General features: G+C 40.0%; 1 protein-coding gene across 1 annotated transcript in view; it reads right to left on the bottom strand.

Annotated features, from left to right (window-relative positions):
• FRAS1 (Fraser extracellular matrix complex subunit 1) overlaps nt 1-15,409 on the bottom strand; it is a 708,831-nt gene that overhangs the window by 416,672 nt on the left and 276,750 nt on the right. The window contains exons 10-11 of the mRNA XM_077476089.1: nt 6,426-6,515; nt 4,250-4,288 (exon numbers count right to left, since the gene is read on the bottom strand). Coding sequence (XP_077332215.1) covers nt 4,250-4,288; nt 6,426-6,515 — 129 coding nt within the window. The remainder of the gene's footprint in view (nt 1-4,249; nt 4,289-6,425; nt 6,516-15,409) is intronic.

Genomic DNA, 15,409 nt, shown 5'->3' with positions numbered 1-15,409 from the left:
TCACATTTGTATTTCTTTGTTTTATTTTTTCAATTTGTACTGACACATAATAGTTTGATATATTTGGATTGCACTATTGTATTGCACATACATTTTAATTTATATTAGCTTTGCACTATTGTTTTTTGATGTTTATTATGCTATGTATTATGGTATTGTGCTAGCTGCTGTATGCTTTTTTATATCCAGTACAGCCCTAGAGCATTTTTTTTAAATTATTATTAATGGATTTGTAAAGCCTACCATAAAATGGTTAATTTAGGTACAGAAAACGTGAGTAAATGCAGTTCTTAAGTGTAAAACAGATAAATCCCTTAACGTGAAACAGTAAGTCAGGGATATATCCATGCATCAAGAAGCTTGACATAAGTTTAACAGCTTTCAATCACCATCAGCCTGCAGACAGAATGGCTTATTGTGTTGTTCTTTATCGTGTCATCGGCTCTACCCGGATTCCAGGCCATTTATTGTATGTAGTGTTCTGAGTCATAATTCCTTCACTGTACATTGCCAATAATTCTTCTACCTAATGATCTGTTTCAAATATAAAGTCTATCTATTTATATAGGGAGCACATAGGCTTTTACCAGACAGCTGTCTGTAAATGTACACAATGTACAATGTAAATCTTAAAGTGTCAAATATATAGTACTGCCACATGTACCATTCACATGAAAATGTAACTGTGAGATATCTCTCTTCCCCAACATCTCTGTGCTTAAAATGCCAAAGAATAAAACTAAGTTGCATTAGACTACTCAGAGAGGATAAGTGAAAGCACCAGCGTCTATGGTGCTAATTAACATTATTAAAATGTAAGAGGTTTGTTCATAATTTTAGAATAGTGGGTGGAGCCATGCAAATCATTCATATTTCCCCTTAGGCCAACTGTGCACCAAGAACTGCTTATTTACAGTGAAGCTGCAACATATTAGCACAAGGCTATTTTAAACTGCACACAGCTGTTTCAGATTGTGCGTAGTTCTGTCCATGAGGAACTGTGGAATAATTTTTTAGATTTATATCAGTGAGACATGAAGATACCTTCTGATAGAGGCCCCATTCACACCTAGCGCTGGGACCGTGGGTGGAATCGCTGCGATTCCAAACCACTAGATGTGAACGGGGTCTAAATAAAAATCTACTGTTCTCCTGAAGGAAGAAACTATTTGTTTTTTTTTTAAAGATTTTCCTTCACAAAGATTTCTCATCTCATCTGGTACTTTGACTGTGATTAGGTTCAGTGGGCTGGTCAACCCTGAAAAGATGCAAGGGTGGCAAGATTCCTAATATCCTTCCCCTTACACAAACACTATGCACCTGTCTTTCTGTTAATGAATAAACACATTAGAAGATATCTGTTTTTACATATCATATAGCGTGAACTCTTTTAATCACGCAAATTCCAGGAAAATTGATTTGTGCTCAGCACTAAAATAACACCTCTATTAGAGATATAGTGAGTTTGTGTACTTTGGTGTTTCTAATGGTCCCATTTGCTCTATGCGATTTAACTAAATGTTAATTAACTCTCCTTCCCTCGCTGCCTAAAACACTTCATGACTGTCAAGAGGCGAGGCGAAAAGCTTGTTAAATAAAGGAGAAAATTCTTCTAAACATAATTATCTCAAAAAGCGTTACGAAAAAGAACACAACGCTATTAAATGTAACATGGGCCTAATTTTTCTCACATCACTGATAAGGGCAAGTGTCACGTGACTTACAAAGGGCTTTAATTGGTCTTGCAATTTTCAACAGAAGTTTTGCTTTAGTCAATGTACGTAATAACTTCAGGTGCTTGTGGGTCAGACAGAATAAGATATAGCAAAAGTCTACCCATTCACAAAACAGTATAAATGCAGAAAGGCTCCAACTTATGCATACAGTCCAGTTGATAATATATTAAAATAGGACATGTATTAATCTACATATAGATTAAAAACAAATACAGTCAAACTTTAGTCAGTTATGAAGATCAATCCCCTTTGTCCCCCGCAGCTCTCATCGATTCCTTCTGCTGACCTCAATGTCACTACACTCTCCCACAATGACATGGAAGTCAGCAGGGGAAATCAGTGAGAGCTGCTGAGGTCCATTGAGATCAACACTCATAGGTTTCTTGGTTTCTCAATGGAACTCAAGGGCCAGTTCTCTGCTATGGAGCAGCATTCAGTGGTGCAGACTGCAGTAGAGATACATGCTCTCTGTATGTATGTCTCTTCTTTTCAGATAGGCCCTTTGCTGATATGTTTTAACGTGCACTGATGAGGCAGTACTGATGATGAGGCACTTAAATGCAGCACTGATGTGCCCTGATAGGCCGCACTGATGAGCACTCATAGGTGGCACTGATGGGTGCCACTGTTAGGCAGCACTGATCAGGAGGCACTGGCAGGCATCACTGATGGGCACAGAGTGCCATCCCTAATGGGCACTGATTAGCATACCTGGTGGTCATGGGTGGGCATCCCTGGTGGTCATGGGTGGACCTTCTCTATGGCTCTGCACTGATAATTAATGCACTGATTATGAGTGCAGACCCCCCCTGGGGGATCACGCACCTGTTATTTGCCTGCTCAGCAGGGATCAGACAGATTCCCCGCTGAGCAGGTGGATCCATTTCTGGAGTATGAGCCTAAAAGCTTAGTGTGAATGGCACCATTGAAAAACTGTTACATTTATAGCAAATGTCTTTTAAATGCATATAAATGCAGGTTTGACACTTCTCATACCAGACTGAATGAGAGAGAAAAACATGCACCAAAATATCACATGTGGTAAAGCATCTCTGTCAAATATTTACAGATGACAAAAATGTGTTTGAGGAATGATCACAACTTTGAAGGGAGGGGGAACAATGGACTGTTTTGGATTGCTATCCTCCAAAAAGACATTATCAAGCAGGCCTGGAATTTCAACAATTATTTGGGTAGAAAAAACAAATCTATTCAACATGCTGACTTGCTTTGGAAAGACTGATCACATAAAACAAAGTACCATTCTTCACTGAATCTCATTGCCTCCCCTACCTTTGAACACCCAGGTCTGTCTGAATACCTCTAGTCCTGATACGTTTTTGCATCTAAACAGCCATTAGCAGCACTGACAGGCGTTTGCTGTCTCTATCTAAACTGACTTATGCAGCACACATGGATCTAATGATTTACCAGCAAGCTAAAGCTATGTGCCACTACAAGTTTCTACTGCCATCTGTTTTATTTAGCCCTATTTTATTACTCCTTCTGAAACATTATTTTATCACTATTATCCAATACAGATCTATCTGATTTTTCATTTCCCTGTCATCTAAGCCTTTTTAAAGTCCACTGAGATATGTTTTCACAATTTATATACAATGCCACAGAGTAATAATGATACACACAAAACATATGTTGTTCTTGGATATAGTATGTTCTGCTCATTCTTTTGGCGATTAAACTCATTTGTTTTTATTATTATAGAGGATTTATATAGCGCCAACAGTTTTCTCAGCACTTTACAATGTGAGGGCAGACAGTACAGTTACAATATAATTCAAAACAAGAGGCATTAGAGGGCCCTGCTTGTTAGTTTATAATTTAAGAGATGTTAGCTAACTTATGTACACTGGTTTACTTGATACGTACCTTCATGGACACAATTTTTGCCAAAATATTCTCTTTTTATTACCATTGGTCATTTTATTGTTTTATTTAGTCCCATGCAAATTATTCTATTATAATTATTAGTCTCATCAAATAATATACTGCTTTTTATAGCATGATTTTAGCGAAAATATAATTTTTTAATAATAAGAATTTTTATTTTAATCCTATAAGTGTGTGTATATAATGTAATTTAAGGGGGCGTTAATCGGGTTTGACCCTATATTTACAACGTTTATATTTGTTTTCTAGCTCTAATGAAGTGGAGTGTTACTGGCCCCCGAAATGCATTGGATATTTTAAGCATTCATATGAGGAATTATTGAAGTAATTTGGACTCCTTTACCATTTAGTCTGGCACTCCATTTATATTTTTATGCTCTCGGTTACTAACTAGTCAAGGCTACAATTGGCCCTACGAGATTCCAACTAATTAAAAAAAAAAAGTCTCGACTCCTCAGCCACTCAAAGTTTAGAGATCATGTTCAACCATCTTATTGGTATACTGAAAACATACAGCAGCCAAGTTTTGCTTTATGCTTTCATGACATCAGCTAATCTGTGCTGGATCTGAATATAAATGTATCCTTATAGTCAATACTTACCATCAAATGTTTAACTCCACTCAAATCTGAAGGAGATTCCTGCAGACAAAAAGAAATACCTCTATGATTAGATTGTGTTCTGTAAGCATAGTTATCATATGTATTACAAACATTCCAATGCAGCACATTCCAGCGTTATCTAATACTTAGTCCCAAGAGTTACAAAACACAGCCATTTTAACTGCCTGGCAGGATTTAAGGGTCTCCTACCTTAATGTTTACATTCATCTAGATTTAGGAATCATGCATGCAGTTGAGTTAACAAAAAGGAAAGTAGTCTATCTTGTTTAAAACAAAATAGTCGTAAAATGTCAGGATTAAAATAGCAATAAACTAGATTAACACTGTTAAAGTAGATCTATCTATACAATTTACACTTCCCATGAATCAATACATATCAACATTACAGATCACATTACTATTGTTTGAAAATTACATTTCCCTTGCCCTGAATAAAATAACTGAATCCAAGGTTCCATGTGTGACCAAAAGCCTAGATCACATTCTCTCTGTCCCCCAGGAATATTGTAGGTGTCTGACATCATTAGAGACTGCAGGGAGCCTACTGATTTCAGAAAGGGTCATCTAAAAGACTCACCGCAAGATTACCAAGACACAACTACCGTGTTTCCCCGAAAGTAAGACAGTGTCTTACTTTCTTTTTATCCCCAAAAGCCCCACTATGTCTTACTTTCGGGGTATGTCTTATATTGGAAAAAAAAAAAATCAAATTTTTTCTTTTAACCATAAAATTAACATTTATTAACAACCTGAACAGTATTGTATTCACCACAAAACAGTTTTATAAAAGGAAGTGTCTTGTTACAACATTGCATAACATGTAAAACAATGAAAAATGGTAAGAACGAACAGTGGAATACTGGAAGATAAAACAGATGTATGTGTGATACAGTATCACCTGCTGTATTTAATCCAGTGTGACACCTGCTGATACCCACTGGGTTACATACAGCAGATGATACCCCAGTATGCCAGTGTGTATGTTTTACTGATGTATGATTAATACTGTGTGGATTACCGTATTTTAAGCAGGAGGCGGCAGTGACAAGTGCAGGGGACGGCGCGGTGATGTATGGAGAGGGGGACGGCTCAGGCGTGGGTAGGAGGCGGCGCTCATTAAGATCAGAGGGAAATGGAGGCAGCGCGCAGCTAGATGAGAGGGAGGCAGCAATACCCACGTGTTTCCCCGAAAGTAAGACATATGTCTTACTTTCGGGGTACGGCTTATATTAGCCGACCCCTCTGAAACTCCCGATACGTCTTACAATCGGGGGTGTCTTACTATCGGGGAAACAGGGTAAGGATGCAGCACTACTAAGGCAGGCCATAGATGTTGCGATTTTCTACGGGTTGCAGGAAAGAAGATCGCTTGATTCTCCTATCAACACAGTCAGTGTTGATGGGGGAATCCCACCCATGGAGCCATTGTGCTCTACTGGTGGGGGGGGGGGGTTGGGGGGGTGCATGGGGAGCCATCCCTGCCAGGAGAACAGTGATTATTGAATCGTATGTAAAAATCAAACATGCTGGTTCTACCCAAGTTGATCGATGGATAGACTTGGGTACAATCAACCTGCCCATGGATAATTTGAATCATCTATGGCCAGCTTAAGCTTGAACCAGCTATATTGGATATAAGAGGGCGACAGATGAGAATGGGACCTGGTGATGATCCTACTTGGGAAGTCACAACATGTTTTTAGTAAAATTATAAACACTAAAATAATTTTTAACTAGGTTGTGAATTTTAATATTTATTTTTAACACTTTCCACACCTGGGCCTATTAATGAATGGGAAACGGGTCCAAAAGATCTTGGAACCAAAATCCCCCATACCACTATAGGGTTGGTTTACTAAAGGCAAATAGGCTGTTCAGTTTGCAAATGACTTTTCATATATATTTAATTGCGTATTCTTTGCAAAGTGAATTTTTACCACATACACTAAGATAAAGAAAAAATCCATTGCAAAGTGAAAATTCCCTTGCAAAATAAACAACCTATTTTCCTTTAGTAAATCAACACCACCCCACATGTCTGGTGTGCCAGATCCATTTACTATTATGTAATATCTATTTATGTATAAATTGATATAAAAATACTAAAATGCATTTATCTGATAATACTGATTCGGAAAAAAGCTGTAATTCTCACCTCTCTGTCATGTTCTTTGTGCAGGCAGTAACTAGTGCTCAATACACACTCTGGACAACATTTGCCCTCAAAATGGGCTAATTCTTCACCCTGATAAAGAAAGGCAGATTATTGTAATATGAAGAATGTACTTTTGCTGAGGTAATGCTATTCGCTGTGTAAACAGCGGTTCAATTGTGCAATGTAAAGATTTCACTCTAATCATCTTAAGGAGAATTGTCTGGAGGACTCTCAATGAAAAATGAGCAAATTCAGCATATTAGCACCAAGCCAATTCTCCACATTCATAAATGTGTTTTTATGTAAGATAAACACAAATGGTGCTAGCTTTATAATAAGCAGAAGGAAACAAAGTGTGTGCATGAAAAAATAGAAAGCTTACCTTAAAAAAATAAAAATAAAAGGTAAAAGCTAATGCTGGCTATACTTATCTTCCCTTAGCTCCACCACTGATCTGTTCACCTGGAGAGCAAAGGGGAAAAAACCCTGTGCAAGCTGCAATTTAGGAAGGACCAGAAGGCTCTCGCTCTGCCTTCATGTGGGCTGAGTGACTGGCTAGACAATCACTAAGAATCAGTGCTGTCCTGTGGAAGGTAGGGGAACGAATCACATATTTCCGAAAAATACTGCATATTTCTCTTCTCTCAGGGCAGTGGTGGATACGTGATGGGAAGGTAAGTATGTGCAGCTTGGGAAGGCAGTATTCTGCCCTGCATGGGTTCAGGTTAGGGAAAGCAATACCACCTAGGGCAGTAACTATGTTTTTTTTTTCATTTACATACAGGGACAATTATCAGGGATTAGAAACAAAACTTTAACTAGGCAGGGTGAAATTCCTTTTTAGGTTCAGTTATGAAAAAAGGCCATGCATACAGACCCAGATCTGTGAAAAAGCAGCATAGGTTAGAGACTTAAGCCTAGTACACACTGCTGTTTTTTTCATTCAACCCAGCAGACTGAATGAACAAAAACTGACACCTCAGTTTGGAGCCACTGTACTAACAATCCAACGTTAGTACAGTGATCTCCTCTGCTGTGCTATTGTTTTCTGACAGGGGGACGGCCTACCTGCCAGAACACTCCAGCCAGTGCTCTCAGTCATTGGCTGAGAGCACTGATTGGGAGACAGTTGGCAGACCTTTTTTGCCCATGCCCATTGGAACGGCCGACTTCTGTACACACGAGCCAAATGTCGGCCAGTTTATATTGAACTGGCTGTTGCCGCTTGACATTCGGCTCATGTGTATGGGGCTTTAGAGTAGTGAAATACTGGGGAGCATTAACATGCTCTTAATTTTAACATTTTTCTTAATAAGTCATTAGGAAGAAAATTCTAGACCGTATAACATTCTTTATCTGTGAAATGCACTTATCTATGTCACAAAAATCATAGTCCTTAACCAGTTCCCGACCAGCGCACGCCGATGTACGTCGGCAGAATGGCACGAGCAGGCATATTGGTGTACAGGTACATCCAATCTTTAATGCCGCCCTGCCATCACTCGCGTGCCAGCGGTGCACTCGCATGCTGGTCGGGACCCCCGTGAGTCCGGTCACGGGTCCCGCGGACTCAATCGCCGCGGGCATACCCGCGATCGTCTCATGGGGCGGCTGAACGGAGAGATGCCGTTGTAAACAGCATCTCCCCGTTCTGCCTAGCAACTAGTGATGCTGATCTCTGCTCCATGTGATTGGAGCAGAGATCAGTGTTCACTAAATGAAAGCCCAGCCCCCAACAGTTAGTACCTTGCCCCTAGGAACACTTAACCCCTACACTGCCACCCATTGGTTAACCCCTTCACTGCCAGTGTCATTTACACAGGAATCACTGCATTTATATAGCAGTGATTGCTGTATAAATGACAATGGTCCCAAAAATGTGTCAAAATGTCCGATGTGTCCGCCATAATGTCGCAGTCAAAATAAAAATTGCTGATCGCCGCCATTACTACTAAAAAAAAAATTATTAATAAAAATGCCCTAAAACTATCTCCTATTTTATAAATTCTATAACTTTTGCGCAAACCAATCAATAATAGCTTATTGCGATTTTTTTTACCAAAAATATGTAGAAGAATATGTATCGGCCTAAACTGAGGGAAAAACATGTTTTTTTTATATATTTTTGGGGGATATTTATTATAACAAAAAGTAAAAAATAATGCGTTTTTTTTCAAAATTGTTGATCTATTTTTGTTTATAGCGCAAAAAATTAAAACCGCAGGGGTGATAAAATACCACCAAAAGAAAGCTCTATTTGTGGGGAGACCATGCAATTGTCAGTTAAAGCGACGCAACTGATAATATCCATGGCAGATTACTTGAGCATGATGTGGATCTTCTGCCATAAGACGCCTGTATGGCCCATTAGGTGTGACTAAAATTCCATCAGTACGTGCCATCCATAAATGCGTCACATGGCTCGAGGTGATTAATTATGTATATCAGTCTGGAATATCAAGAGTGTAAACCCTCACAGATCCACTGTGCATACACTTTTCTCCATAATCTGTGACCACAGAGCTAGCAACTCATCAATATGACTCTTCTGTCTTTGTGACATGAAGAAGCAGAGCAATTAACAATCCCCTACATCTATCAAAATCATGATGCAAATACAAAGTATTTTCAGAGCCAAAATGTTACAATGTATCATAGGTTAAAACACTCAACTAGTTGCCAAAACATATTGTTCAAAAATCCCTCAATGATTAACCGGTTCCCGACCGGCGCACGCCGATGTGCGTCGGCAGAATGGCACGGGCAGGCATATTGGTGTATAGGTACGTCCAATCTTCAATGCCGCCCTGCCATTACGAGCGCGCTCGCATGCCGGTCAGGACCCCCGTGAGCTCGCCGCGGGCATACCCGCGATCGTCTCACGGGGCGGCTGAATGGAGGAAATGCCGTGTAAATAGCATTTCCCCATTCTGCCTAGCAACTAGTGACGCTGATCTCTGCTCCATGTGATTGGAGCAGAGATCAGTGTTCACTAAATGAAAGCCCAGCCCCCCCACAGTTAGTAACACACCCCTAGGAACACTTAACCCCTACACTGCCACCCACTGGTTAACCCCTTCACTGCCAGTGTCATTTACACAGGAATCACTGCATTTATATAACAGTGATTACTGTATAAATGACAATGGTCCCAAAAATGTGTCAAAATGTCCAATGTGTCCGCCGCAATGTCGCAGTCACAATAAAAATCGCTGATCGCCGCCATTACTAGTAAAAAAAAATTATAAAAAATTGTTAATAAAAATGCCATAAAACTATCCCTATTTTGTAAACGCTATAACTTTTGCGCAAACCAATCAATAATCGCTTATTGCGTTTTTTTTACCAAAAATATGTAGAATAATACGTATCGGCCTAAACTGATGGAAAAAAATGTTTTTTTTTATATATTTTTTGGGGGATATTTATTATAACAAAAAGTAAAAAATAATTTGTCGTTCTATTTTTGTTTATAGCGCAAAAAATTTAAACCACAGGGGTGATAAAATACCACCAAAAGAAAGCTCTATTTGTGGGGAAAAAAGGACGTCAATTTTGTTTGGGAGCCAAGTCGCATGACCGTGCAATTGTCAGTTAAAACGACGCACTGCCGAATCGCAAAAAGTGGTCTGGTCTTTGGCCAGCAAAATGGTCCGGGGCTGAAGTGGTTAAACTACAAAAATAAACTTTTTTTTAGTTACTCCTATTTGCTGTAGATACTATTGAAAGCTTTTTATAAATTAGTTAAATAAGTGCAAAAAAAATAAAAAATAACTAGCATTTACGTGGAAAGGGGCTCAGCAACCCATGTGCAAGGATGCTTAAACTAGCTGTTCTTAAAACTAACACTGGTCAAAGTAGAAATGAGCGCATTTTTCATTTGTTTTTAGTTGCGTTATGTAATATTGTCTATAGATTTCATAGGAAATAAAATCATTTTTGCAAGACAATATTGCAGAAAAAAAAATTATAGCTGAGCAAAGAAAAAAACAAAAAACAACATACAATATAAAATAACAAGATACAATTCTTTAATGAAAACAGAACCACAAACTCAGATGGTAACTATGTATAATGAATGGTTTGCCACTATCATTCTGGAAGTCAGTATAATTTACCCCATATGGAAATTGATATATGTGAATCTAGAATGTGTGTTTAAAATAACTGCAATATGATATTCCATTGCAACAACTGAATAAACCATAGTGTCAAGTAAAGTTTAAGGAAATGCTATCATGAGCTTAAGTATTTTTAGAGATATTCCTCTGGTATGTTGCTATAATTTTGGAACCGCTAAAATTGACCTTGCTGGCTCAAGAGAAAATAGTTACACGTTGTGTAGTTCATGCTCTTCTATGAAACTCAGTCATTATCCACACACACATATAGTACAAATTGATAATTGTTGAAGCATAGTATCAGCTCATTCAATCTTTCCTGAATTTGGGTTTATTAATGCAAGGCAGAACAATTATCAACTTTCTAAATAGTGTAGCGGCGGGCTCCTGAAGAGAACACGCTATGCGTTTTTCAAAATTAAACTTTGCCTAAACTGTAGTTGGGGTTATTTGTCTAAATTTGATTTCTGTATCAGTCTGACTGGACTGTGAGATGTTCAGCCTGCCCACAGGGGGCACTGTCTCTTCTGGCAGGCGTGGAACTAGGGTCTGGTCAGGTGTTTAAATTACTCTCTCCCTTGGAATCAGGTCAGTGGGAGTAAGCCTATCGCTGTGCCCTCTGGGAGAGGGTATTTAACCACTACAATACAGGGCACTTTCGCCCCCTTCCTTCCCAGCCCAATTTTCAGCTTTCATCGCTCTAGCGCTTTCAGTGACAATTGCGCGGTCATGCTACACTGTACCCAAATGAAATTTTTATCATTTTGTTCGCACAAATAGAGCTTTACTTTGGTGGTATTTATTCACGACTCCGTTTTTTATTTTTTGCGATATAAGCGCAAAAAAGCGGAAATTTGGAAAAAAAACAATATTTTCTTTTTTCTATTTTAAAAGAAATCCAATAAAATCAAATTTTGTCATAAATTTAAGCCAAAATGTATTCTGCTACATGTTTTTGGTAAAAAAAATTCCGTTAAGTGTATAATAATTGGTTTGTGTGATCATGGACATATGTACGCAAATGATCATGTACATATGTGTGCAGGTGATCACGTACATATGTGTGCACATAATCATTGGGACAAGTGATTTTAGTGGGACATATGTGGGGGACATGTTTTTATTATTAGGGACATGTGTTTTTATTTTTTGGGGACATGTATGTTTTGGGGACATGTGTGTTATGGGGACATATGTGGGGACTGTGTTTACACTGTGTGGTGTGTTGTGTGTTTACACTAGACTGAAGATCAGTGAGTAAAAAGCTGTAAAAAACAGCTCATACTCACTGATCATCAGCCGGCTGCAGCAATCTGCTCTCCTCTCCTCAGCGATGACTTCTGTGTGAGGTAGAGGAGGAGCCGATTGCCTAGCAACCGGCTGTTTGTTTACATCACATGACGGCCGTGATTGGACACGGCCGTCATGTGATCAGGAGGGCCAATCACAGAGCCCTCCTGCCGATCTGAGATGCGCCGTGTCCCGGTGACACGGGCGCATCGGGATCGCGCCGCTGCGCGGGCCCGCGCGCGAGCCCGCGCGCGCGCGATCCCGCTCCTCCTGATGGACGTTCCTGAACGTCCTATCAGGAATAGACGGCTCCCACCCGGCCGTATATGTGCATTGGCCGGGTGGGAAGTGGTTAAGATGCGGACGTCACGTGGTTCGGGGTTCCGGTCCAGTATGATGTGCTGATTACATGGTCCTGGTCGTCCTGACCAGCCCCCAGGAAGACTAAGGCCTGGGGTTCGGATCCACCGACTGTAATGCCTCGGTGCTGGCTAGCCCAAGGCAGGGAAACTAGAGGAGGATTCTGAGGTGGTTGGGTGCCGTTTCCGGTTCAGGAGACCCAGTGTACTTCAAGCATTCCAGGGGAGGACTCTTTAGAAGAACATCACGTACGGGTTGGTTTTCTTAACAAGAGCCTGGAAGGGCTGAAGATACCGAAAGAATCCGGTCTTGTGGATATCGCCAAGCAGGCTGAAAGATCCAGGTATCCTACAACTGTTCTACAGCTTAGTTTCCCTGCATATTCTGCAACAACGTCTGTGACAAAGACTTTGTTCCTGAGTAAGCACCTTGTTGGCTGCTAGGCCTTGTGAGAGAAGGACTGCCCAACCTGAGTGTTCATTCAGCTGCGAATGGCTATTCTCTGGATGCAGTCAAAGTAAGCAAGTTCTTTAACGTTTTTGGACTTTGACATTGAGAGTACCTGAACTTCCTTTTCCAAACCTCTGATCCCAAGTTGAAAGACTGTACAATGGTTTGAGTTTTGCAAATAAAATCTATTTAAGTGGGTCTATTGTCAGTCTCAAGTTACTGGGTCATCTACCACGGGACATCCCCTAAACGTGTCACAAGGAGAACAGAAGGTAACGGTAAGCCCAAAAATAACCAGCAGCTCCTTCAGGGGTTAGTGCTAAAATAGTATTTATTACCTCTCATTATGAATAAGGAAGATGTAGCTCCTGGAGTCTTGAATGATCTAATGCTTTAGAATAATACAATGTAGCCTATGTGAAATACTAAAGCATTACTTGCTGCCATGTAACATCTTTAAAAGAGAAGTATGGGTTTTGGGTTTTTTGTAGATTCATACTTAACTAGGTGGATGCAGCATCAGTCCGATGCTGCATCTTCCCCCCCACAGCTCCAACACTGAGAACTAAGTGATCAAACACTGCCAATCACTTGGTTCTTACAGCAGTCTGAAAAGAGAGCTGGTGACTGTCAGTCATTGCTGTCATCTCTCTGCCTCACCATCGCTCATTGGAGTGCTAGGCTGTGAAGGGGGCAGGAGCGGCCGGCTCAGGCTCTCAGCGTCTTGCTGAGAGGCTGAGCCAGGTGCCAGTCCAGGCTCATGGGTGGATCCTGACCATATGGTCGTGATCTTTCCCAAGCCTGGACCGGCTCTGTGACATCAGCAGACAGGGGACTTCAGCCAGCTGTCTGCTGAAAACAGGTCACAGGAGTGCAGAACCGACTGCCCTCCTGTGATCCACAAAAGTACACTTAAATGACCTTTGGCTGTACTTCTCCTTTAAGTGGCATTTTATGCTTATAAAAACATTTTATTGACAACTTTAGGAGGATGCATATGTTTAATCCTCACAGAATTAAGCAAAAATGTGAACATTTTTGTTTGCACACACAAGTATAACGAAATGAATCAGGTGGTAAATGCCATTTTCAAAACTATCACATAACCCTGCCATACGATATGAAATTTGTCAAACAATTGATAAAAGGCTGATTGACATTTTAGATCTTGTTTAGACAGGTTGAGCTCATTCACCATCTGTGAGATTTTAGGCAGTGTTCCATCCTGATTTTAAATGATCTTCTGATGTTGGTCGCTCAAAGAGCAAATCATTCATTGAGCTTGCACTGTCCATTGAAAGCCAGTTGTTGCAGGTAATGCATGAGGCAGCACAAAGCACATTTATGAATTCCATCATACAGCTCGACAATGCTAAACAGGAGCAGTGAGGCAGGTTTACTATAATTAGACAACCTAATTAATATGTTTCCCCTCATCTGCTCTAAAATAGCACTGAGACAGAATAAAAACTGCCCCTGACCACTTGTTAATTGTGCATCTGTTTTAAAAGAAAACGACCTCATCCTGATGAGGACCTGTTTTATCTTAAGCGATAAATCTGTTACAGACCTGTGAAACTGTGTTGCAGTTTGCTGCACAAGATTACTGTCACAGGGGTTTGCAAATGTAAATACAAACTGTTGCATAGACTTTGTTAACTGGCAAAAATCCTGATTGGCATCTGTATTTGCCACTAATTTGCTTAATAAATGGCTCATATTAAATGATTCCCTATGCACATGATGTACTGAATGGTTCAACTCAATTTCCTATTTACCTCTAAATCAGGAGTTCAGTGTTAAACCAGAATGTACATTCACCTGTGAACAAGGTTAAACACTGTATGCTCTGTATCTAAAATACAGTATACACTGTTGAATTTAACATAACTTGCATACTACATGCGTACAGATGTTCTCCTGAACCATCAATAGGACATCATGTTATTCATTCATTCATAAAATATCAATAGAAAATCCTTCTTGACAACTGTGGAGAAGTATTTCTTCAACATGTTGTTTAAAATATTTCTGGCAAGCTGCTCAAAGGACCGCTGTTCTTTTTAGTTGTAGAGAAGGCAAGCTATGAATGCTGCCTATGCTATGCTAAAATTGGCATTATTCTCATAACTAAGTAAAGCTGCATAGAATTGCTACATAATCTAACACGAGTTACTAAGATATGTTTACTTAGCAATGAAAGTTGTATTCTACTAACACATGTGGCCTTACTCTAAGTGCAAATGGTAATGACTATGTACAATAAGCAATAACCTATAACATCCACTCACATAAAATTTTATGTTATGTTATTTAAAAATGTAATACTCCGGTGTTAATTGTGATTTCACCCTTCTCTTACATTGTCCCCTGGGTTCAGCTGAAATAGCATACCCACCCGCCCAATTAATCTTTCGTTCCCTTGATCTGCCACAAGCCATCTTTCTCTCTGGTGTCATCAGGTGGTCAGCTGTCTCTTATTGGTCCTAGCAGCTGGCCCCCTGATGACGCTCCACCACTCATGCATAGTGTGCTCTACATATTACTGAAGCCTACTGCCATGCATGACATTGATATCCTGGGGGCTTCTGGTGGAAAACGGGGGGGGGGGGGTGTCATTCTAGCCTAGGTGAGCAACGAAGCAAGGAAGCACTGGATGCATATCATAGAAAATAGTGTTATTTTTTGTTGCGACATGCTGAAAAGGGGGGAGGGGGGGCAGTTAGGTAAGAGCGAAGTTCCAATTTAAAAAAAAAACGTACA

The sequence above is a fragment of the Lithobates pipiens genome, unplaced genomic scaffold, assembly GCF_037356315.1.
Source record: "Lithobates pipiens isolate NorthernLeopardFrog02 unplaced genomic scaffold, aLitPip1_a1.2 Scaffold_13, whole genome shotgun sequence".
In the NCBI taxonomy this organism is placed as follows: Eukaryota; Metazoa; Chordata; class Amphibia; order Anura; family Ranidae; genus Lithobates; species Lithobates pipiens.
Note: the sequence above shows the minus strand (reverse complement) of the source record. Positions and strands in the feature narration are given on the sequence as shown.